We start from the raw sequence: 21,750 nt of genomic DNA on the forward strand, positions 1-21,750 counted from the left end.
AGTGGATTTTTTTTATATATATAAAAATAACATTTTAATATGACTTGCCATTTCTTTCTTAGGAATGGATTGTGGGCTAGTAGAGGAGTAGGATTGTATATTAAGGGATATTTCATTGGTTGTTGCAGCCATTTTTATTATGAATCCTGATTATGATCCCTGATATATTGTATCATTAGTCTATAAATAACGTTTCTTACTATGGTTATAAAATGTCAAATAATTATGTATAGACTAATAATTGTCTACTAGCTATAATCACATGGCGGATAATTACATATAATAATGTTATTATAATCCAATAATATTCAGCTCTGATTTTTTATTTACAATCAACCAATGACCGCCCCGTTGAAAAATCTGCTGGCGCCCCTAGCGTCCAATAGTAGAACCGTACCTCGTTTTTGTGTGTGCGTGCTTAATAACGCCCCGGCCAGATTTGTGTCTGAACGCCTCTGTTTCAGCACTATCTCGATATGCTAGCCTTGAGCTGCCTGCTACACTGACAAGTTTCTGCGATATAGCCGAGAGTGGCTACGCGAGCGAGCATCACAGCCTGATAGCCTGCTGCTACCCCGGGAGAGGCGATGATGGCGGCGGCCGTAGAGAGAGGAGGAGTGCGGGCCGCTTTCCTGAACCCAGGTAGCGGCGGCGGGATCGGTGGACCACCCCCGGCACCTATGCCCTCTGCTCCCGGAGCCGCGGTTGGAGCGGGAGGCATGGGTTCGAATTCGGGTGGGTCGGATGGTCCCATGCCCGTGCCTATGAATCTTTTTGCGACATGGGAAATAGACCGCTCTTCTCCGAGTTGTGTTCCAAGGTAGGCTAAGCTACTTACATTGCCCAGCACGCATGTAATCCGTTATTTTTGAGAGTGGGCGTCTGTAGTAATGTTTCCAATTCGGAGTGGTTGTTATATGTTGTTACAAGATAGCTAGGCTACATTTTGAGAGCTGTTCCATGGTCTGTAGCAGCAACCTCACACATCCATAATTCAATGACATTTGGTTGAGTTTGTTGTAGGTCACTCGGACTAGACAGTCAATTTCTCTGGATTTATCAAATCAGAGTCTGCCCTCGTAGTCTCCTTTTTGTTTCTTTTAAGAATGTACGACAAAGAATAATATGACGGTAAAGCTATCTTAATGCCAAAGGTTAGGCTATACTCATACTGACCAAACCGTTTTATAGACCAAAATAATATACAATTGCATTGGCTAAATTACTAGCTTGTTAATAAGTCTACATTTATGAATGTTTTGCTCGCCATAGAAAGCGTTTGCCTTGCATAGACCCCTCTTGATTTTCAAAGAGACACTTTCCCGTTATTCTAGGCTATATGGAGCTATTTTCACCGAGTTAAACCGTTTGTTATGAATTCCATCCACCCATAGCCTACATTCCAGAACTGCATGGTAAAACATACTTGATCCAGGCAATGGAACTGCATAGGGTACCTACAGGGAACTGCCAAAATAAAGGAAACACTCGAGTAAATGATGGATACAAAGTATATTGAAAGCATGTGCTTCCACACAGGTGTGGTCCCTGAGTTAATTAAGCAATTAACATCCCATCATGCTTAGGGTCATGTATAAAAATACCCATTGCCCATTATGTTGGCTACCATGGCTAGAAGAAGAGATCTCAGTTACTTTGAAAGAGGTGTCTCAAAGGAGCATAGGCAGTGTGTGTGTCTCTGTCACTGGATCTCAGCCCAATGGCGAACGTGCGTAAAGCTGGCAGAATTCAGATATGACGTAATTATTTCAAATCAAATTAATTTTTCCACATACACATGGTTAGCAAGTGTTAATGCGAGTGTAGTGAAATGCTTGTGCTTCTAGTTCCAAACATGCATCTAACAAGGAATATAATCTAACAATTTCACAACATTTTAGCACTATCCACTGAGTGTAACAACAGAGCGATATGCGATATGGCGATATGGTTCAATGTGCCAATAAATCAGAACAATCTTCCTGAGTTTTTTTTCAAATTGCCTGCGTCTTGAAGCTAAAGGTGGGTCATGTAGGCTATACTTTGCTAATGACTATACCAACAAAAGAGCGACAGAGAGCAATGTACAATAAGGCAAATTTAGCAAAACAAGGAATTTGTGGTAAGTGTATGGGGGCCGCCATCTTTATGCGCCTCCGTTAATTGGGAGATTCTGGATTATGCCTGAGACAGAATTTTCCACCACCATCAACAAAAACACCAAACTATGGATTTTCACGTTGAAGAATGGTGCCGCATCCCTCCAGTAGAGTTCCAGACACTTGCAGAATCTATGCCAAGGCGCATTGAACCTGTTCTGGCAGCTGCATGGTGGCCCAGTACCAAATTAAAGGTGCAGTGCAGTCAAACATGATTTGCCTGTGTTTTATATATATTTCCACCCTTTTAGTGTACGAGCTGTTTGAAAAGACTACCTGACATATAAGCCTGTTTTGGTGGGATGGATGGCTTTCCCTATAATCAAATAAAATATAATGGTATTTGTCACATGCGCCGAATACAACAGGTGAAATGCTTACAGTGAAATACTTACTTACAAGCCCTTAACTGACATTGCAGTTAAGAAAACCTGTTAAGCTTCCCCCCTACTTTTTCGGAAATTCTGTTAAAAATCGCGCAACATTTTGGCGTCCTGCTACTCAGGCCAGGAATATAGTATATGCATATGATTAGTATGTGTGGATAGAAAACACTCAGACGTTTCCAAAACTGTTTAAATCACGGCTGTGACTATAACAGAACGTCTGTTTCATCGAAAAGCGCAGGAAAATCTGATCACTGGAGATGGAAAAAAGTATCCATGCGCCACTCCCATGAATTGTTAAAGGTGAACCGTAATATATGAGGCCAAGCTTGCAGTACCTACAGCTACCACAGGATCTATAGAGTCTCCTCATTTGAATCTGAATTGATTCTTGGTAGATCCGCCCAAAGGGAACCGATTCTCTCCGACCACCGACCCGAGGCATTGTCTGTCTTTTTCTCCGGACATTTTTCCACACGGCAGGCTATCGAATTTACATCGCCTCCTGATGATTTTTATAGCTTATTAACGTGTAGTTATACCTAAAGTTGCATTAGAAAGGTATTTCTGTTTTGTAAAAGTTTATCGTCGAATTTTTAACTTTTAAAAATGACGTTACGTTATGAAACGCTCTTTTTTCCGTTTTCCACACAGTCTTCATAGATCGATATCTAGGCTATATATGGACCGATTTAATCCAAAAAAGACCCAGTATTGATTATGGGACATCAAGGTGTGCAAAGAAAGAAGATGGTCAAAGGTAATTAATGTTTTATATTTTATTGTGCGGTTTGTGTAGCGCCGACTATGCTAATTCTTTTGTTTACATCCCCTACGGGTCTTTTGGGGTGTTGCATGCTATCAGATAATAGCTTCTCATGCTTTCGCCGAAAAGCATTTTAAAAATCTGACACGGTGGCTAGATTCACAATGACTGTAGCTTTATTTTAATACCAAACATGTGTATTTTAATGAACGTTTGCGTTTTAACTAATACTATTAGCATGTAGCGTCGCGCATGTGCATTTCTAGAGCTCTAGGTGAGACGTCTGCGTCTCAAGTAAGCTCAAGAGGTTAAGAAAAATACCTTAAAAAAAGAAGAAATAAAAGTATCAAATAATTAAAGAGCAGCAGTAAAATAACAATAGCGAGGCTATATATAGGGGGTACTGGTACGGAGTCAATGTGCGGGGGCACCGGTTAGTCGACGTAATTGAGGTAATATGTAGACTACCGTTCAAAAGTTTGGGGTCACTTTAGAAATGTTGATGTTTTTGCAAGAAAAGCACATTGTTTTCCATTAAAATACAGTGTAGACATTGTTGATGTTGTAAATGGATATTGTAGCTGGAAACGGATGATTTTTAATGGAATGTCTACATAGGCGTACAGAGGCCCATTATCAGCAACCATCATTCCTGTGTTCCAATGACACATTGTGTTAGCTAATCCAAGTTTAGCATTTTAAAAGGCTAATTGATAATTAGAAAACCCTTTTGAAATTACAAAACTATTGTTCTGAATAAAGAAGCAATACAACTGGCCTTCTTTAGACTAGTTGAGTATCTCTAGCATCAGCATTTGTGGGTTCGATTACAGGCTCAAAATGGCCAGAAATGAAGAACTTTCTTCCGAAACTCGTCAGTCTATTCTTGTTCTGAGAAATTGGAGAAATTGCAAAGAAACTGAAGATCTCATACAATGCTGTGTACTACTCCCTTCACAGAACAGCGCAAACTGGCTCTACCAGAATAGAAAGTGGAGTGGGAGGCCCCGGTTTACAACTGAGCAAGAGGACAAGTACATTAGAGTGTCGTGTTTGAGAAACAGACCCCTCACAAGTACTCAACTGGCAGCTTCATTAAATAGTACCCGCAGAACACCAGTCTCAACGGCAACAGCGAAGAGGCCACTCCGGGATGCCTGGCAGAGTTCCGTTGTCCAATGTCTGTGTTCTTTTGCCCATCTTAATCTTTTCTTTTTATTGGCCAGTCTGAGATATGGCCTTTTCTTTGCAACTCTGCCTATAAGGCCTGTAACCCGGACTCACCTCTTCACTGTTGACGTTGAGACTGGTGTTTTATGGGTACTATTTAATGAAGCTGCCAGACTCAGACAGGGAGAGGTTGAAAATGTCAGTGAAGACACTTGCCAGTTGGTCAGCGCGTGCTCAGAGTACACGTCCTGGTAATCCTTCTGGCCCTTGTGAATGTTGACCAATTTAAAGGTCTTGCTACGGAGAGCGGGATCAAACAGTCGTCCGGAACAGCTGATGCTCTCATGCATATTTCAGTGTTATTTGCCTCGAAGCGAGCATAGAAGTAATTTAGCTCGTCCAGTAGGCTTGTGTCACTGGGCAGCTTTCGGGTGTGCTTCTGTAATCTGTAATGGTTTGCAATGCCTCATTCGACGAGCGTCGAAGCCTGTGTAGTACGATTCGATCTTAGTCCTGTATTGACGCTTTGCCTGTTTGATGGTTCGTCAGAGGGCATAGCGGGATTTATTCTAAGCTTCCGGTTTAGAGTCCCGCTCCTTGAAAGGGGCAGCTCTACCCTTTAGCTCAGTGTGGATGTTGCCTGTAATCCATGGCTTCTGGTTGGGGTATGTACATACAGTCACTGTAGGGATAACGTCATCGATGCACTCATTGATGTTTTCATTATGTCAATTCTGTTGCAAAATGTTCCTTAAACTTAAGAAACTGGGAGGGACCTACCTGAATTTGGCCATTGCATACTCGTTTACTGTTTGGACTAATGGTTACACCTGGTGACATCACCATGCATTAAATTAATTAGTAGATCGATAAGACAGAGGCTGCGGTCCAAACACTTAAATTACTTACCCTCGCCTTATGCCCTTGGGGGAATCCCCGTCACCATCTTGGAGGGTGGTCCAAATGATTAGCCAAGCAAGGGAACCCCTCAGCCCACGTTTTTAGTCAGCTTTGCAAGTGTACGATTATGTTCACTCCGGGGCCTGAAACTCCCCATAATTCAATCCGCTAAGAAAAGTCAGCGAAAACTTAAAAACAACATCAATGGAGAAGTCAACATACAAGTGTAAGTAAAAAACAGATGCAAATAAGTTAGACATTGTAAGTCAGAAGTTCCAGCTAGGCAGGCTAACGTTAGTTAGCTAATTAATTTGCTAGCTATCTTACAGTAGGCGTATATTAATAATTATATATTTAATAGAAGTAGACATGCAATCATAATTGATTGTTGCGCATATAAAGTACCCACAAGCTACGGGTGGCTGAAAACATAATCATCGCCGGATCAACGAGTGATGAATTTCCGGCCAAGGGTGGTCTATTTAGAAATTATTCCTTCCTCCCTCGTCCTGCAAGTGTATACTCGTCAAACGTCATGATGCGTCATCAGAAGTGTCCACTTAATTTGAGGGCTGAGGGGATAGGGTGTGTCATTTAAGTGTTTGGACTGCAGCCAGAGAGTTCCAAATCTCTCTGCTGTTAACAGCTCATTTTCAGTTTTCCCCTCAGACCGCTCCCAGACAGTCCTAGCATAATTCTTGCTTGAGAAATTGCACTTTGCTAAGATGCTATTTTTGTTTATTTTGGACATTTTTTTTATTGATAACAGTCACATTAAGGTACTTCATTGTTACCCAGAAATGATTTGATATTGAGATAAAAATGGTTGCATTGGACCTTTAATACACTTTATGTTGGTGTTTCCTTTATTTTGGCAGTTACCTGTATATAGTATGCCAGCCTAATCTAATTGCTCTAATAACACAGAAATCACGGGTTCAATGATGACAGTAGAATATGCTAATGATTACCTCCAATGGCTCTCTTCTTGTATTTATAAGCTACTTAGCATTATTTTTCAGTCCAACCCACTTGGGTAATATTGTACAGAACACACATAAGGTAGGTCTAACCACTGTCATAACTCTATGTGCTTCATTGCCACATTTTGCGATAGAAACTGAAAATGATTTATGCTCTGCAGGCTAAGTGAGGACAATTTCAATATCCCTAACTTTTGAACAAAATGCGCCTGTCTTTGCTCTTAGCTAAATTTCTATTGTATGAGGTAACAGGCTTGCCAGGTTTTACCTGCTGATAAATGGCACGCTTCTGTCATTACAGCAGTGACTGAGTTTTAGAAATACTTCATGCTTCATACATAAATACATTCTCATAGATCTGATGTCCTTTTCCTCGATGTTCTTTATCACCTTTTTCAATCTATCCGCTATAACTTGAAATCTTGAAATGCAAGCCCCATGTACACACACAAATTCTTCATGTTTATTTAATTAAAAAATGGTTTTTCTTTACTTTGGCAGAGCAGTGTTGAAAGTTACTTAAAAAATGTATATATCATAACATCGTATCATATTAGCTTTGTCTTGCGGGATCCCTAAGCGGCAGATGTTCTCGTACTCGCCTAACACATGTACACATACATTTTCAGTGGCTAAGCCAGAAAGTTCCCCACAGACAGTGAAAAGGAAAGGAAGTAATTGTGTTTACCTAGATGTTTTTTTTTCTTCTCTAGTGTCCTTCAACTCACTCCAATATCCACACTGCCATTTTTTTCATTTTCAGAATTCATTCTATAACCCCTTACAGGCTTGTGGGTACATTTTTTGAACAGTCGCGACTCGCTACCCACTCCACAGTAATACACAGTAGCCTACACCTAAACCAAGGTGCATGAAATGAAGAACAAATGGGATCTAGCAAAGATACTCAGCTGGAGGGGCAAACGGAGTGGGAAAAAATTTCTTGCTTTTCTTTGCCATTTATTCAAAGTTAACGACGATGATGTAGTGGTGGAGAGTGCCAACTCTCATTTATGAGTGTCGAGATGCCTAAGATTCAGTATTTTTTAGAACGGATGAGACTGGTTAGTTGTTGTACTTCCGAGAACACAACCACTTTCATTTTTCATAGCGAGGTAGTGAGGGACAGAGCGAAAGGGGAGTGGCACAGTATAGGCAGGTCGGCCACCAGTCAGAACCATGCAATAGGCCTATCTATCAGCAATCAAATGCTGTATCTCACAATGGAAAGCTCTATCTTGCCATTTCTTGGCTTACAATGTCTAGCAACTTCAGTAAAGCAGGGCCTATTATCAATGAATAGGCTAAGATATTCTACAAGCAACAGACCGAAGACTGAACACACACTTGCATCATTAGTGAAGACCGAGAGGAAGAGACGAAGCAAGAGGTCTCAGTCTCATCAAAATCTGTCCAAAATAAACCCAATGTGTTTCTATGGGCTTATTTTGGTACTAAGCTTGTCACCTGCCTTCCCGCCTTCGGGACAATGACTCCCATTGTTAGGGCGGAGACATGAGCATCTTATTATTAAATACAGATCTCTGGTAAAGAACAAGAGCAGGCAAACCAACATGAGGGAGAGAGGAGGGGGCAGGCAGAATTTTTTTTTCTTTGTAATCTATTTCTCGCTATATCTTGTCTTGCAGGCCTAGCAAATTGTTTGCCTTTAGCTTTCTGGTTTTATTTAAATTACCTTACTATCCACAGACCTTTACAGGCTGAAGTCTAGTTAGGCTTCAACATGGAAAATAATGTTTTTTTGATAATTGTACTGTGATTGTTTGTTTTTCCCCAAACAAAATTACAAACAAAATAAATTGGGTTATGGATTTTCTTAATGTAAAGGATGCCAACTTTGTTTAAACGTTCACACTCCTAGGCCTAAGCACTGTTTTTCCACCGCCATCTTTGTTGTTGTTGTTACTTGTGCTTGCCAAGGTGGGCAGGTCATTTGAAGCATTTCTTATACAGTTGAAGTTGGAAGTTTACATACACCATAGCCAAATACATTTAAACTCAGTTTTTCACAATCCCTGACATTTAATCCTAGTAAATATTCCCTGCCTTAGGTCAGTTATGATCACCACTTTATTTTAAGATTGCGAAATGTCAGAATAATAGTAGAGAGAGAAATTTATTTCAGCTAGAATTTCTTTCATCACATTCCCAGTGGGTCAGAAGTTTACATACACTCAATAAGTATTTGGTAGCATTGCCTTTAAATTGTTTAACTTGGGTCAAACGTTTTGGGTAGCCTTCCACAACCTTCCCACAATAAGTTGGGTCAATTTTGGCCAATTCCTCCTGACAGCTGGTGTAACTGAGTCGGGTTTGAAGGCCTCCTTGCTCGCCCATGCTTTTTCAGTTCTACCAACAAATTAGGATTGAGGTCAGGGTTTTGTGATGGCCACTCCAATGCCTTGACTTTTTTGTCCTTAAGCCATTTTGCCACAACTTTGGAAGTATGCTTGGGGTCATTGTCCATTTGGAAGACCCATTTGCGACCAAGCTTTAACTTCCTGACTGATGTCTTGAGATGTTGCTTCAATATATCCACATAATTTTCCTCATGATGCCATCTATTTTGTGGAGTGCACCAGTCCCTCCTGTAGCAAAGCACCCCCACAACATGATGCTGCCATTCCCGTGCTTCACGGTTGGGATGGTGTTCTTTGGCTTGCAAGCCTCCCCCTTTTTCCACCAAAGATAACGATGGTCATTATGACCAAACAGTTCTATTTGTGTTTCATCAGACCAGAGGACATTTCTCCAAAAAGTACTATCTTTGTCCCCATGTGCAGTTGCAAACCGTAGTCAGGCTTTTTTATGGCGGTTTTGGAGCCATGGCTTCTTCCTTGCCGAGCGGTCTTTCAGGTTATGTCGATATAGGACTCGTTTTACTGTGGATATAGATACTTTTGTACCCGCTTCTCCAGCATCTTCACAAGGTTTTTTGCTGCTGTTCTGGGATTGATTTGCACTTTTCGCACCAAAGTACGTTCATCTCTAGGAGACAGAACGCGTCTCTTTCCTGAGCGGTATGACACCTGCGTGGTCCCATGGTGTTTATACTTGCGTACTATTGTTTGTACAGATGAACATGGTACCTTCAGGTGTTTGGGAATTGCTCACAAGGATGAAGCAGACTTGTGGAGGTCTACCATTTTTCTTCTGAGATCTTGGCTGATTTCTTTAGATTTTCCTATGATGTCAAGCAAAGAGGCACTGAGTTTGAAGGTAGGCCTTGCAATAAATCCACAGGTACACCTCCAAATTATGTCAATTAGTCTATCAGAAGCTTCTAATGCCATGACATCATTTTCTGGAATTTTCTAAGCTGTTTAAAGGCACAGTCAACTTAGTGTATGTAAACTTCTGACCCACTGGAATTGTGATACAGTGAATTATAAGTGAAATAATCTGTCTCTAAACAATTGTTGGATAATTTACTTGTCATGCACAAAGTAGATGTCCTAACTGACTTGCCAAGACAATAGTTTGTTAACAAGAAATTTGTGAAGTGGTTGAAAAACAAGTTTTTTAATGACTCCAACCTAAGTGTATGTAAACTTCCGACTTCAATTTTATGTCTTGTTCGCATTGTCCTTGAGCAACATGTCATATTTTATGAACTATGGGCAGTAATTTCGTTATTTGTTCAAAACAATAGTTTTTTCCACAACTATTTTACTCCCCAACACCTCAGAGAACACGCGTTGAAACACTTATTACCTCAATGTGTGAATGTACCAGGTAGCTGCGTTAGCATCCCACAAGGACGTCACCGAACCTGAGATCTACATGCCTGGTGTGACAAGCTTGGTTTTTGCTCGAGAAGTTTGCATGGTTTGTTTGAGTCTAATGTGCCGGTTTGAATGTAAGTATCATTATAGTGGCAGACAATGGACTCTGTTACATTCACATAAGTTTCTAACAAACCAGTAGCCGCTTTTGCAACTTCATAATTTCATAATCGTGTATTTCTTTAGTTGGCCCCCATTATAGCTGAGGTAGATGGGTGGAGTTCTGGTAGACTACCAGTCATTGCGCTAACGCTAGTTAGCAATGCCTCGCGAAACTACCTTCCTTCAAATTGCACGCAAAGACATAACAATGGTATCCATGAGTTCATCTGACTCTGGGTGTGTATAAAAATCACTTAATTGCCAAAATAACACACTATTCCTTTAATGAATATGGTACCCTGCACCATTTTGGCACCTGTGCATATACACAACGGGAGCCAGTCTGGTGACCCAGGGGAGTGATCCCTCATTGCTGGCCCAGATGTGTCGTCTATCTCTAGGTAACAAGAGCGGGGAAGTTGGCTTCCTGAGCCAAGGCTATGGAGCTCTCCTTAGGGATTGAACAGTGGTGGAGAATGCAGAGAAGACTTAAATTTGAAAGTGGTTACATTTTTCCAGCTCCATCCCTCAGCTCTTTATCCAAAAAGTGGTAGGGGGCTACTTGTTGTTGTTTGAATCCCAGATTGCCATTTTAATCAATATCAAATCAAATGTTTTTGGTCCCATAGACATGGTTAGCAGATGTTATTGCGAGTGAGGCGAAATACTTCTAGTTCCTACAGTGCAGCAATATCTAACAAGTAATCTAACAATTCCACAACTACCTAATACACACAAATCTAACTAAAGGAATGGAATAAGAATATATACATATAAATATATGGATGACCAATGACAGAGCAGCATAGGCAAGATGCAACAGATAGTACAAAATACAGTATATACATTTGAGATGAGTAATGCAAGATATGTAAACATTATTAAAGTGACTAGTGATCCATTTATTAAAGTGGCCAGTGATTTAAATCTGTATATAGGCAGTAGCCTCACCGTGTTAGTGATGACTGTTTAACAGTCTGATGGTCTTGAGATAGAAGCTGTTTTTCAGTCTCTCGGTCCCAGCTATGATGCACCTGTACTGATCTCGCCTTCTAGATGGTAGCGGGGTGAACAGGCAGCGGCTCGGGTGGTTGTTGTCCTTGATGATGTTTTTTGGCCTTCCTATGACATCGGGTGCTCTAGGTGTCCTGGGGGGCAGGTCGTTTGCCCCTGGTGATGCGTTGTGCGTTTTTTAATGGAATAGTTCTGTTTACTCAAATTACATTTGGGTGGGCTTTGACAACCTCTTCACACATTAAGAGACCTGCAAAAAATGTATATCAAGTCATTTTTATTTGTCACATGCGCCAAATACAACAGGTGTAGACCTTACAGTGAAATGCTTACTTACAATCGTGGTGACGATTCCCATAGGGACAGATAAGGATCAACTTCCATTCCCCCAATCCTAACCGTAACCATTAGTGGGGGAAATGCTAAACTGACCCAAGATCAGCATCTAGGGGCAACTTCACCCAACCCTGATTCCTCCATCTGTGGGTGGACTAGTATCTGTACATCCATAAAAGGGCATTCCAGACATTTGAAAAGGAAGAGCTCAGCTTGTCTTCTGTCACATATCCCAGTCTATTCCACTTTGAAGCATTGCGCTAAAACAAACATTAGAATGAATCAAATTAATTCAATATATCGCCCAGCCCTAATACACACACACATTATATATATTTTTTTAAACAATGTTTCAGATATACCACTCACACACACACCCCAACCCCGGTTTCTCCTCAGACGGGAGAGAGAAATGATGGCGAACCCACCTAGGAATAGATGGACCCACAGTAATTAAACGTGTGCGCTGGAATCAGGTTAGCCAGCCAATAGCGCCTCTATTATTCATGCTGTTTCATTGGTGTTTAATTGGTGCAGGAGCCATTATTCCTGATGGAGCGGGCTAGCTGCATTTAAGATGGATGGGATTGACTTGACTGAAGGTGCTGTAGGATAGGGAGTGACCTATTTAATACTGGAAATGACAAATACTATGTAGGCTAATGTATAGTACGACAACCAGCGATTCTCAAATGTATCCTATATGGAAAATGGAATGGGTTTCTCAACTAATACAACATCATGGGCCTATATTGTATTATGAATAGTACGACATCTAGTGATTCTCAATGGCTATCTATGGAAAATGGAATAAGTTTCTAATGGTGGTAAGGTATGAAATGAGTTGAATATGGTACATCCTTTGTAAGGTGCTAATCAAAACCAACATCCCCACTGTTGCATACTTGCTTTTTGGTTAAAGTCAAAAGTTATACCCATACATTTACCCTGCAAACAGCAGGGGTGATCCCAAATGTACCCTATACCCAATATAGTGAACTACTTTTGAGCAGGGCCCTACTAGGGAATAGGGTGTCATTTGAGACACCACCCATGAGTTACCCTGCAAGGAGGTCTTTGTAAAGCATTGCCCCAAAAGGTGATGGAACTTTGTAGACAATGCGCATTAGCTTGAATATTTTTGCTTAAAACATCAACCTACAGAATCCACTTAGTTCAGTAATGAAGCATGGCACTTTTGTCACCAAAGAAAAACCTCTTCAATACTTGATCTGCCGCTGAGCGCAAATCCTTGATTAAAGATCCTGATTCCTTATCCCCTGTCAGTGGATTTGATGTCTTCATTCAGCTGGTCTATCTCTCTCAACATTTATGTCATTTAACAGATGTTCCTATTCAGAGTGACTTAAAGTTAGTACATTCATCTTAAGATAGCTAGGTGGGACAACCACAATCCTTGTCATAGAAATGTACATTATTACTCAATAAGGTAGCTATCAGCTAAGTCAGTGCTAGTAGAAAAGAAAAAAAGTTAAGTCTTGCTCTGACTCGTCTTTAATATTTAAAACTACTATGGTAGGCAGACCTCTTTCGGAATTAATTGCAATTGGAAAAGGACAGCTTACGGACCCCGACTGTGCTCGTTTTTCATACCGTGCTCTCTGAAGGCCTACTACTGGCTTGAAAGCAGATAACTGAACCCCACGGGTTTGACTAAATTGCAAGTTTCTGATGTCATTGCCTCAGGCCCCTTTTAATGTGTGGAATGAATCATGGTCAACCTAGTTAGCATTCGATACACATACGTTGTTGAATGTCAGTGCTTTTTACATTTTGTTCTTATTTGTGGCCTGTTTTTAGTGGTGAATATTTCCGAATCTGTTCCTTGGTCAACAGAAATGTCAACATATTATGCCGTTGTTGTTATGCTGTTGTATGTTGTAGAGGTCGACCGATTATGATTTTTCAACGCAGATACCGATTATTGGAGGACCAAAAAAGTCGATACCGATTAATCGGGCGATTTAAAAATACAAAATATATAAACAATTATTTGTAATAATGACAATTACAACAATACTGAATGAACACTTATTTTAACTTAATATAATACATCAATAAAATCAATTTAGCCTCAAGTAAATAATGAAACATGTTCAATTTGGTTTAAATAATGCAAAAACATAGTGTTGGAGAAGAAAGTAAAAGTGCAATATGTAAGAAAGCTAACGTTTCAGTTCCTTGCTCAGAACATGAGAACATATGAAAGCTGGTGGTTCCTTTTAACATCTTCAATATAGCCTTAAATATTCCCAGGTAAGAAGTTTAAGGTTGTAGTTATTATAGGAATTATAGGACTATTTCCCTATATACCATTTGTATTTCATTAACCTTTGACTATTGGATGTTCTTATAGGCACTTTAGTCTTGCCAGTGAAACAGTATAGCTTCCGTCCCTCTAGTTAGCGCGTGCTAACTAGCTAGCCATTTCACTTCGGTTACACCAGCCTCATAAACAGCGCAATGCTTGACACACAACGAAGAGCTGCTGGTAAAACGCACAAAAGTGCTGCTTCTGCCTACCACCGCTCAGTCAGATACTTGTATGCTTGTATGCTCAGTCAGATTATATGCAACGCAGGACACGCTAGATAATATCTAGTAATATCATCAACCATGTGTAGTTAACTAGTGATTATGATTGATTGTTTTTTACAAGATAAGTTTAATGCTAGCTAGCAACTTACCTTGGCTCACTGCATTCGCGTAACAGGCAGTCTCCTTGTGGAGTGCAACGAGAGAGAGGCAGGTCGTTATTGCGTTGGACTAGTTAACTGTAAGGTTGCAAGATTGGTTCCCCCGAGCTGACAAGGTGAAAATCTGTCGTTCTGCCCCTGAACAAGGCAGTTAACCCACCGTTCCTAGGCTGTCATTGAAAATAAGAATGTGTTCTAAGCTGACTTGCCTAGTTAAGTAAAGGTATAAAAAATAAAACAAAAATGTAAAAAATCAGCAAATCGGCGCCCAAAAATACAGATTTCCGATTGTTATGAAAACTTTAAATCGGCCCTAATTAATTGGCTATTCCGATTTAATCGGTCGACCTCTAGTATGTTGATATGCCGTCTGACCTATAGTGGACAATCGCTTGTGTATTTTTTTCAAATCTGCTAAACCACACGTGTGTGTGTGTGTGTGTGGGGGCATGTGGGTCCAAGTCAAAGAGGCCCAGCTTCATATTGTTATTGGAGGAATTAGCAAAAAGGCTTCACCCCAAATCAGAAGCACATGCTCTCTTTTCCAAAAACTATGGCAAGCACCTACAGGATCTTTGTTGTGGTTTAGAATGTGTGTGTGTGTGTGTGTGTGTGTGTGTGTGTGTGTGTGTGTGTGTGTGTGTGTGTGTGTGTCAGGAAAATAATCTGGTCTAGTGTGGATTAGCTGAGGTTTACACCACCTGCTGTAGCATGTGTTTCTTTCTGCAGCTGTTTCGACGCCAGAGTGCTAGCCAGCTAAGCTAACATTTGGGTGCAATATGAAACCAGAGCGTGAGATACCCTCAAAGCCGCTACAGCAGAGCAATAGAGCACCAGCCGCTCAACGCTATAAAGTTTAACATTCTGTTGTAAAATTGACTGTTGTTCCTCAGTTCACAGGTATTTTGTTGTCCTACTACACCAAAAAATATACAGAATTGAAAAATGGCTTACAGTGAGTCAACCTATGAACGGTTATGACGGTTATTGCAACTAGCCACATTAACTTGATTGCAACTTGATTGTGTTTTCAAGATGTATAACTTTTAAAAACGCAGCATCATATGAGGCATTCTGTATCATATGATTCAAAATCTATCATACCGGCTGTATTTCTGTCTTTTGAAATACATTACATAGCCAAAAGTATATGGACACCTGTTCATCATGAGCATAAATATGGAGTTGGTCCCTCCTTTGCTGCTATAACAGCCTCCACTCTTCAGGGAAGGCTTTCCACTAGATGTTAGAACATTGCTGCGGGGATTTGCTTCCATTCAGCCACAAGAGCATGAGTGAGGTTGGGCATTAATGTTGGGTGATTAGGCCCGCAGTCAGCTTTCCAATTCATCCCGAAGGTGTTTGATGGGGTTGAGGTCAGGGCTCTTGCAGTCCAGTCATGTTCTTCCACATGGGTCTTGACAAACCATTTCTGTATAGACCTCGCTTTGTGCACAGCAAAGGGCCTTCCCCAAACTTTTGCCACAAAGTTGTAATTGTCTAGAAAGTCATTGTATACTGTAGAGTTAAGATTTTCCTTCACTGGAACTAAGCCGCCCAGCCCAAACCATAAAAAACAGCCCCAGACCATTATTCCTCCTCCTCCAAACGTTACAGTTGGCACTATGTATTGGGGCAGGTAGCGTTTTCTTGGCATCTGCTAAACGCGTTTCCACTGCTCCAGAGTCCAATGGCACCACTCCAGCCGACTCTTGGCATTGCTCATCGTGATCTTAGGCTTGTGTGCGGCTGCTCGGCCATGGAAACCCATTTCATGAAGTTCCCGAATAACAGTTCTTGTGCTGACGTTGCTTCATGAGGCAGTTTGGAACTCGGTAGTGAGTGTTGCAACTGAGGACAGACGATTTTTACTCGCTACGCGCTTCAGCACTCGCCAAATCCAAATCCACTAATTTGAAGGGCTGTCCACATCCTTTTGGCCGTGTGTGTGGACAACCTACCAGTCAAAAGTTTTAGAACACCTACTCATTTAAAGGTTTTTCTTTATTTTTACTATTTTCTACATTGTAGAATAATAGTGAAGACATCAACACTATTAAATAACACATATGGAATCATGTAGTCACCAAAAAAGTGTTTAACAAATTCAAATATATTTTATATTTTAGATTCTTACAGTAGCCACCCTTTGACTTGATGACAGCTTTGCACAATCTTGGCATTCTCCCAACCATCTTCACTTGGAATGCTTTTCCAACAGTCTTGAAAGAGTTCCCACATATGCTGAGCACCTGTTGGCTGCTTTTCCTTCACTCTGCAGTCTGACTCATCCCAAACATCTCTCTCCTTCATGGTCAAATAGCCCTTACACAGCCTGGTTGTGTGTTGGGTCATTGTCCTGTTGAAAAAACAATGATCCACCAGTCTAATGTCCATTGCTCATGTTTCTTGAACCAAGCAAGTCTCTTCTTTTTATTGGTGTCATTTAGTAGTGTCCCCGGTGCGCAGGCATAGCCCGTTGCGTTACATAGCTGCACCTCGTATCGGCTGGGCTAGAGTGGGCATCGACCCAGGTGCCATTAAGCCGGCTCAGCGCATCTGGTCTCCAGTGCGTCTCCTCGGGCCGGGGTACATGGCACCAGCCCTACGCATGGTGTCCCCGGTTCGCCAGCACAGCCCAGTGCGGTCTATTCCACCTCACCGCACTGGCCTGACTACGGGGAGTATCCAGCCAGGTAGGGTTGTGCAGGCTCGGTGCTCGAGACCTCCAGTGCGCCTCCACGGTCCGGTCTATATGGTGCCTCCTCCACACCAGCCCTCCGGTGGCAGCCCCCCGCACCAGGCTGTCTCTCCGTCTCCTCCCTACAAGTGCTCCCGTCTCCCGTCTGTCCTGAGCTGCCGGAGCCTCCCGTCTGTCCTGAGCTGCCGGAGCCTCCCGTCTGTCCTGAGCTGCCGGAGCCTCCCGTCTGTCCTGAGCTGAGCTGCCGGAGCCTCCCGTCTGTCCTGAGCTGCCGGAGCCGTCCGTCTGTCCTGAGCTGCCGGAGCCGCCCGTCTGTCCTGAGCTGCCGGAGCCGCCCGTCTGTCCTGAGCTGCCGGAGCCGCCCGTCTGTCCTGAGCTGCCGGAGCCGCCCGTCTGTCCTGAGCTGATCACCGACAACAACGAGACAGCCTATCGGTGATCAGGCCTACCACTATCAGGCCTACCCCCTTGAACTTTGCGACCTTTTGCCACATTTCAGGCTTCAAACATAAAGATCTAAAACTGTATTTTTTTTGTGAAGAATCAACAACAAGTGGGACACAATCATGAAGTGGAACGACATTTATTGGATATTTCAAACTTTTTTAACAAATCAAAAACTGAAAAATTGGGCGTGCAAAATTATTCAGCCCCTTTACTTTCAGTGCAGCAAACTCTCTCCAGAAGTTCAGTGAGGATCTCTGAATGATCCAGTGTTGACCTAAATGACAAATGATGATAAATACAATCCACCTGTGTGTAATCAAGTCTCCATATAAATGCACCTGCACTGTGATAGTCTCAGAGGTCAGTTAAAAGCGCAGAGAGCATCATGAAGAACAAGGAACACACCAGGCAGGTCCGAGATACTGTTGTGAAGAAGTTTAAAGCCGGATTTGGATACAAAAAGATTTCCCAAGCTTTAAACATCCCAAGGAGCACTGTGCAAGCGATAATATTGAAATGGAAGGAGTATCAGACCACTGCAAATCTACCAAGACCTGGCTGTCCCTCTAAACTTTCAGCTCATACAAGGAGAAGACTGATCAGAGATGCAGCCAAGAGGCACATGATCACTCTGGATGAACTGCAGAGATCTACAGCTGATGTGGGAGACTCTATCCATAGGACAACAATCAGTCATATATTGCACAAATCTGGCCTTTATGGAAGAGTGGCAAGAAGAAAGCCATTTCTTAAAGATATCCATAAAAAGTGTCATTTAAAGTTTGCCACAAGCCACCTGGGAGACACACCAAACATGTGGAAGAAGGTGCTCTGGTCAGATGAAACCAAAATGGAACTTTTTGGCAACAATGCAAAACGTTATGTTTGGCGTAAAAGCAACACAGCTCATCACCCTGAACACACCATCGCCACTGTCAAACATGGTGGTGGCAGCATAATGGTTTGGGCCTGCTTTTCTTCAGCAGGGACAGGGAAGATGGTTAAAATTGATGGGAAGATGGATGGAGCCAAATACAGGACCATTCTGGAAGAAAACAACCTGATGGAGTCTGCAAAAGACCTGAGACTGGGACGGAGATTTGTCTTCCAACAAGACATGATCCAAAACATAAAGCAAAATCTACAATGGAATGGTTCAAAAATAAACATATCCAGGTGTTAGAATGGCCAAGTCAAAGTCCAGACCTGAATCCAATCGAGAATCTGTGGAAAGAACTGAAAACTGCTGTTCACAAATGCTCTCCATCCAACCTCACTGAGCTCGAGCTGTTTTGCAAGGAGGAATGGGAAAAAATTTCAGTCTCTCGATGTGCAAAACTGATAGAGACATACCCCAAGCGACTTATAGCTGTAATCGTAGCAAAAGGTGGCGCTACAAAGTATTAACTTAAGGGGGCTGAATAATTTTTGCACGCCCAATTTTTCAGTTTTTGTTTTGTTAAAAAAGTTTGAAATATCCAATAAATGTCGTTCCACTTCATGATTGTGTCCCACTTGTTGTTGATTCTTCACAAAAAATACAGTTTTATATCTTTGTTTGAAGCCTGAAATGTGGCAAAAGGTCGCAAAGTTCAAGGGGGCCGAATATTTTCGCAAGGCACTGTAGTCTTGCTATTGTTATTTTACTGCTGCTCTTTAATTACTTGGTTATTTTATATTTCTTCTTATCCATATTCTTTAAACTGCATTGTTGGTTAGGGGCTTGTAAGTAAGCATTTCACTGTGAGGTCTACACCTGTTGTATTCGGCGCATGTGACTAATACAATTTTATTTGATTTAAACAATGACGGTGTTCATTGTATGTACTGTATGTATGTATGTGTGCGGGTGGGTGTTTGGGCGGGATATAGAGCTATAGGGGGAGATACAGTATTGTAACATGTATCTGACATGCAAAACATTTTGGGACTATATCAACAAAGGACTAATGAAACACATACCAAAATATAGTTTTGGGGTGGAATTTTTCTTTAAGATTGAGCCCTGTGCTATTTAAAGAGGATTCCTCCCCATAATGTGCATTAGTATTCGGTAGCATCAGCTTCCTCTGAGTTTCCCCATCTGCTCTCTAGCCTTTCATGTTAGCAGCAGCACAGGGCACAGCAGATAGCGGAGCTGTGATCTGACATTGCTCTGAAATAGAGGGAGAGAAAGAACGATGGGGGAAGTAAGGAACCCCCACCCCCCCATCTCCATTCAGGATGAAACATCCTGTCGTCCATGTTTTTATTGGATCAGTGGGCAGGGGGAGAGGTCCATTGGGGGCTGCAGGGGGGTGAATCTGACTCACGGAATTCTGTCTCACTGAGCTGATGGCAGGAAGCAGGATAAGCATGGGGAAATAGTGCATTCCAGTATCCCGGGCTTACTTACTCTTGAGTTCCGACCAGCCTTTAGTGGCATTAGGGTGTGTGTGTGTCACTCCCCAAATCCTTGTCTGCTGTTTATTCCCAACCAACACAGCTACACAGACTTTCCCAGCTGTCAAACATTGTCAGGCTAGAAGTGCTGAGTGATCAATACTATCATCTGTTAACTAAAAACTGTCCCCTGTTCAGTTTGGATGCCTATATGAAGAGTCCCAAGACAGACAAATTGATATGAATGCTTGGCTCTTGTTTAAGAAATGGCCTCCAATCAGATTTGGATGCCTATACGAAGGGACAGAGACAGACAGATCGATACAAATGCTTGGCTCTTGTTTAAGAAATGGTCTCCAATCAGATTTGGATGCCTATAGGAAGGGACAGAGACAGACTCTTGTTTTAGGCCTGAGCTGTCAGACCCATGTCATTGTGCTGAAGCAGCAGTGTGGATTTGATGTGCTTCGTCTGTGGTCTGGTGGCTAAGGCCACAGATACAAAGCCTCTCATTTGTTATCATTCCATCCAAGCCATTAGAGCCAGGGCCATATTCTTTGGGGCATAACGTTTTTGAAAAGATATGCAACAGACAATACAAATTAGCGCTGCTTGTGGGAGTCTGGGTAGTTCCGTCCTGTTTCAGTTCTTCCATTTGGTGCCTAATGAAAATTGCACTGTTGATTTCATGCTGGGTAATGGGCCGGGTCCAGAGTCCAGCTTTCATTGTGTATTTATGGAGCACGAAGGCAGGGAGGAAACCATAGACTTGGAGTGGGAAGTACCACCATCTATCTATCTCGCCACAAAACCAGCCATCAAGCCTGGCAGTCAGTTACTTGAAGATGTTCATTCAAGCATTTCCTTTGCTGCAGCAGACTTGTAGGAATGTATATAAAACGTGAACTCAACTGCTGCTATCTTCCTCCCCCAACCAAACACTACAACTAATGTTATCACAGCTGCTATTGTGCTTGAAATTTGTTTTAGTCCAACCCTATTCAAATACACCCAAGACTGCTACTCTAAAGTTTGACCTAGCTTGTGTCACTTCCTGTTTGACTCACTTCCTGCATTCGGGGTGGCACGGGCATGAGTTAGAAGTGAATGGGTCCGACAGAGAGTGGCTGTGGCATCAACTCTCTCTCAGGGCACTTGGCTGGACACTACAGTGTTAACCTACCTTACCGTAAATACTGTTAGATTTTTCCACAGAATGATAAGCATATCGAAATAATCATTACCTTAAATACTCACTGATATTGCAATGCAAGTGTGACTGATTTCACTTATGCATCTCTTTTATTTGTTCAAATGTGATTCAACGTTGCAAGAGGAATGTTAAAGATCCGTTTTTATAAAGGATTTGTGTAATTCCAGTAGTTTTGAAATTAGAACTAACAAGCCAATGCGGGTCCCTGAAAGTTGTGCACAGTTGTGTACAACGTCACCACGCCATTGACTTTTTAGCCTCTGTAGCTTGTGCCTGAAGAGAAAAAAAGCTCTGTGATGTGTATGTTGGGCTCACCCCACAACGTTATTGGACAATAAGGTGCTGACCTGATCCTGACTCCAACTTTTTAACCTTGCAAACCGCATCATTTCACCTGCCAATCAACATTGTCCATCAAGTTTGGTTGTCGCAGGTACCACCAATTTACGATACCACAAAATGCATTTTCTTCCATTGCATGTGCTTCATCCTTCGGTAGACTGCTGGGACTATACAATGCTGGAGGAAGCATTGCAAAGTTCATATTTTGGTTTCCCCCTGAAAGCACAGATTCATCTCATGCATTCAGATAACTCCCTCTTACTATGAAACCAAACAAACTTCCTTCCCTTCTTTGTTCTGACCAATGATTTTATATACAGTGCTTT

The 21,750-nt window shown here is 41.9% G+C and overlaps 1 protein-coding gene across 1 annotated transcript in view; it reads left to right on the top strand.

The window, feature by feature from the left end:
* The first annotated feature begins 391 nt into the window (after positions 1-391).
* The window catches only part of si:ch211-126j24.1 (phosphofurin acidic cluster sorting protein 2), a 106,407-nt gene continuing 85,048 nt past the window's right edge, over positions 392-21,750 (top strand). The window contains 1 exon segment of the mRNA XM_024396757.2: positions 392-820. Coding sequence (XP_024252525.2) covers positions 588-820 — 233 coding nt within the window. The 5' untranslated portion in view covers positions 392-587.

Source organism: Oncorhynchus tshawytscha, linkage group LG32, assembly GCF_018296145.1.
Source record: "Oncorhynchus tshawytscha isolate Ot180627B linkage group LG32, Otsh_v2.0, whole genome shotgun sequence".
In the NCBI taxonomy this organism is placed as follows: domain Eukaryota; kingdom Metazoa; phylum Chordata; class Actinopteri; order Salmoniformes; family Salmonidae; genus Oncorhynchus; species Oncorhynchus tshawytscha.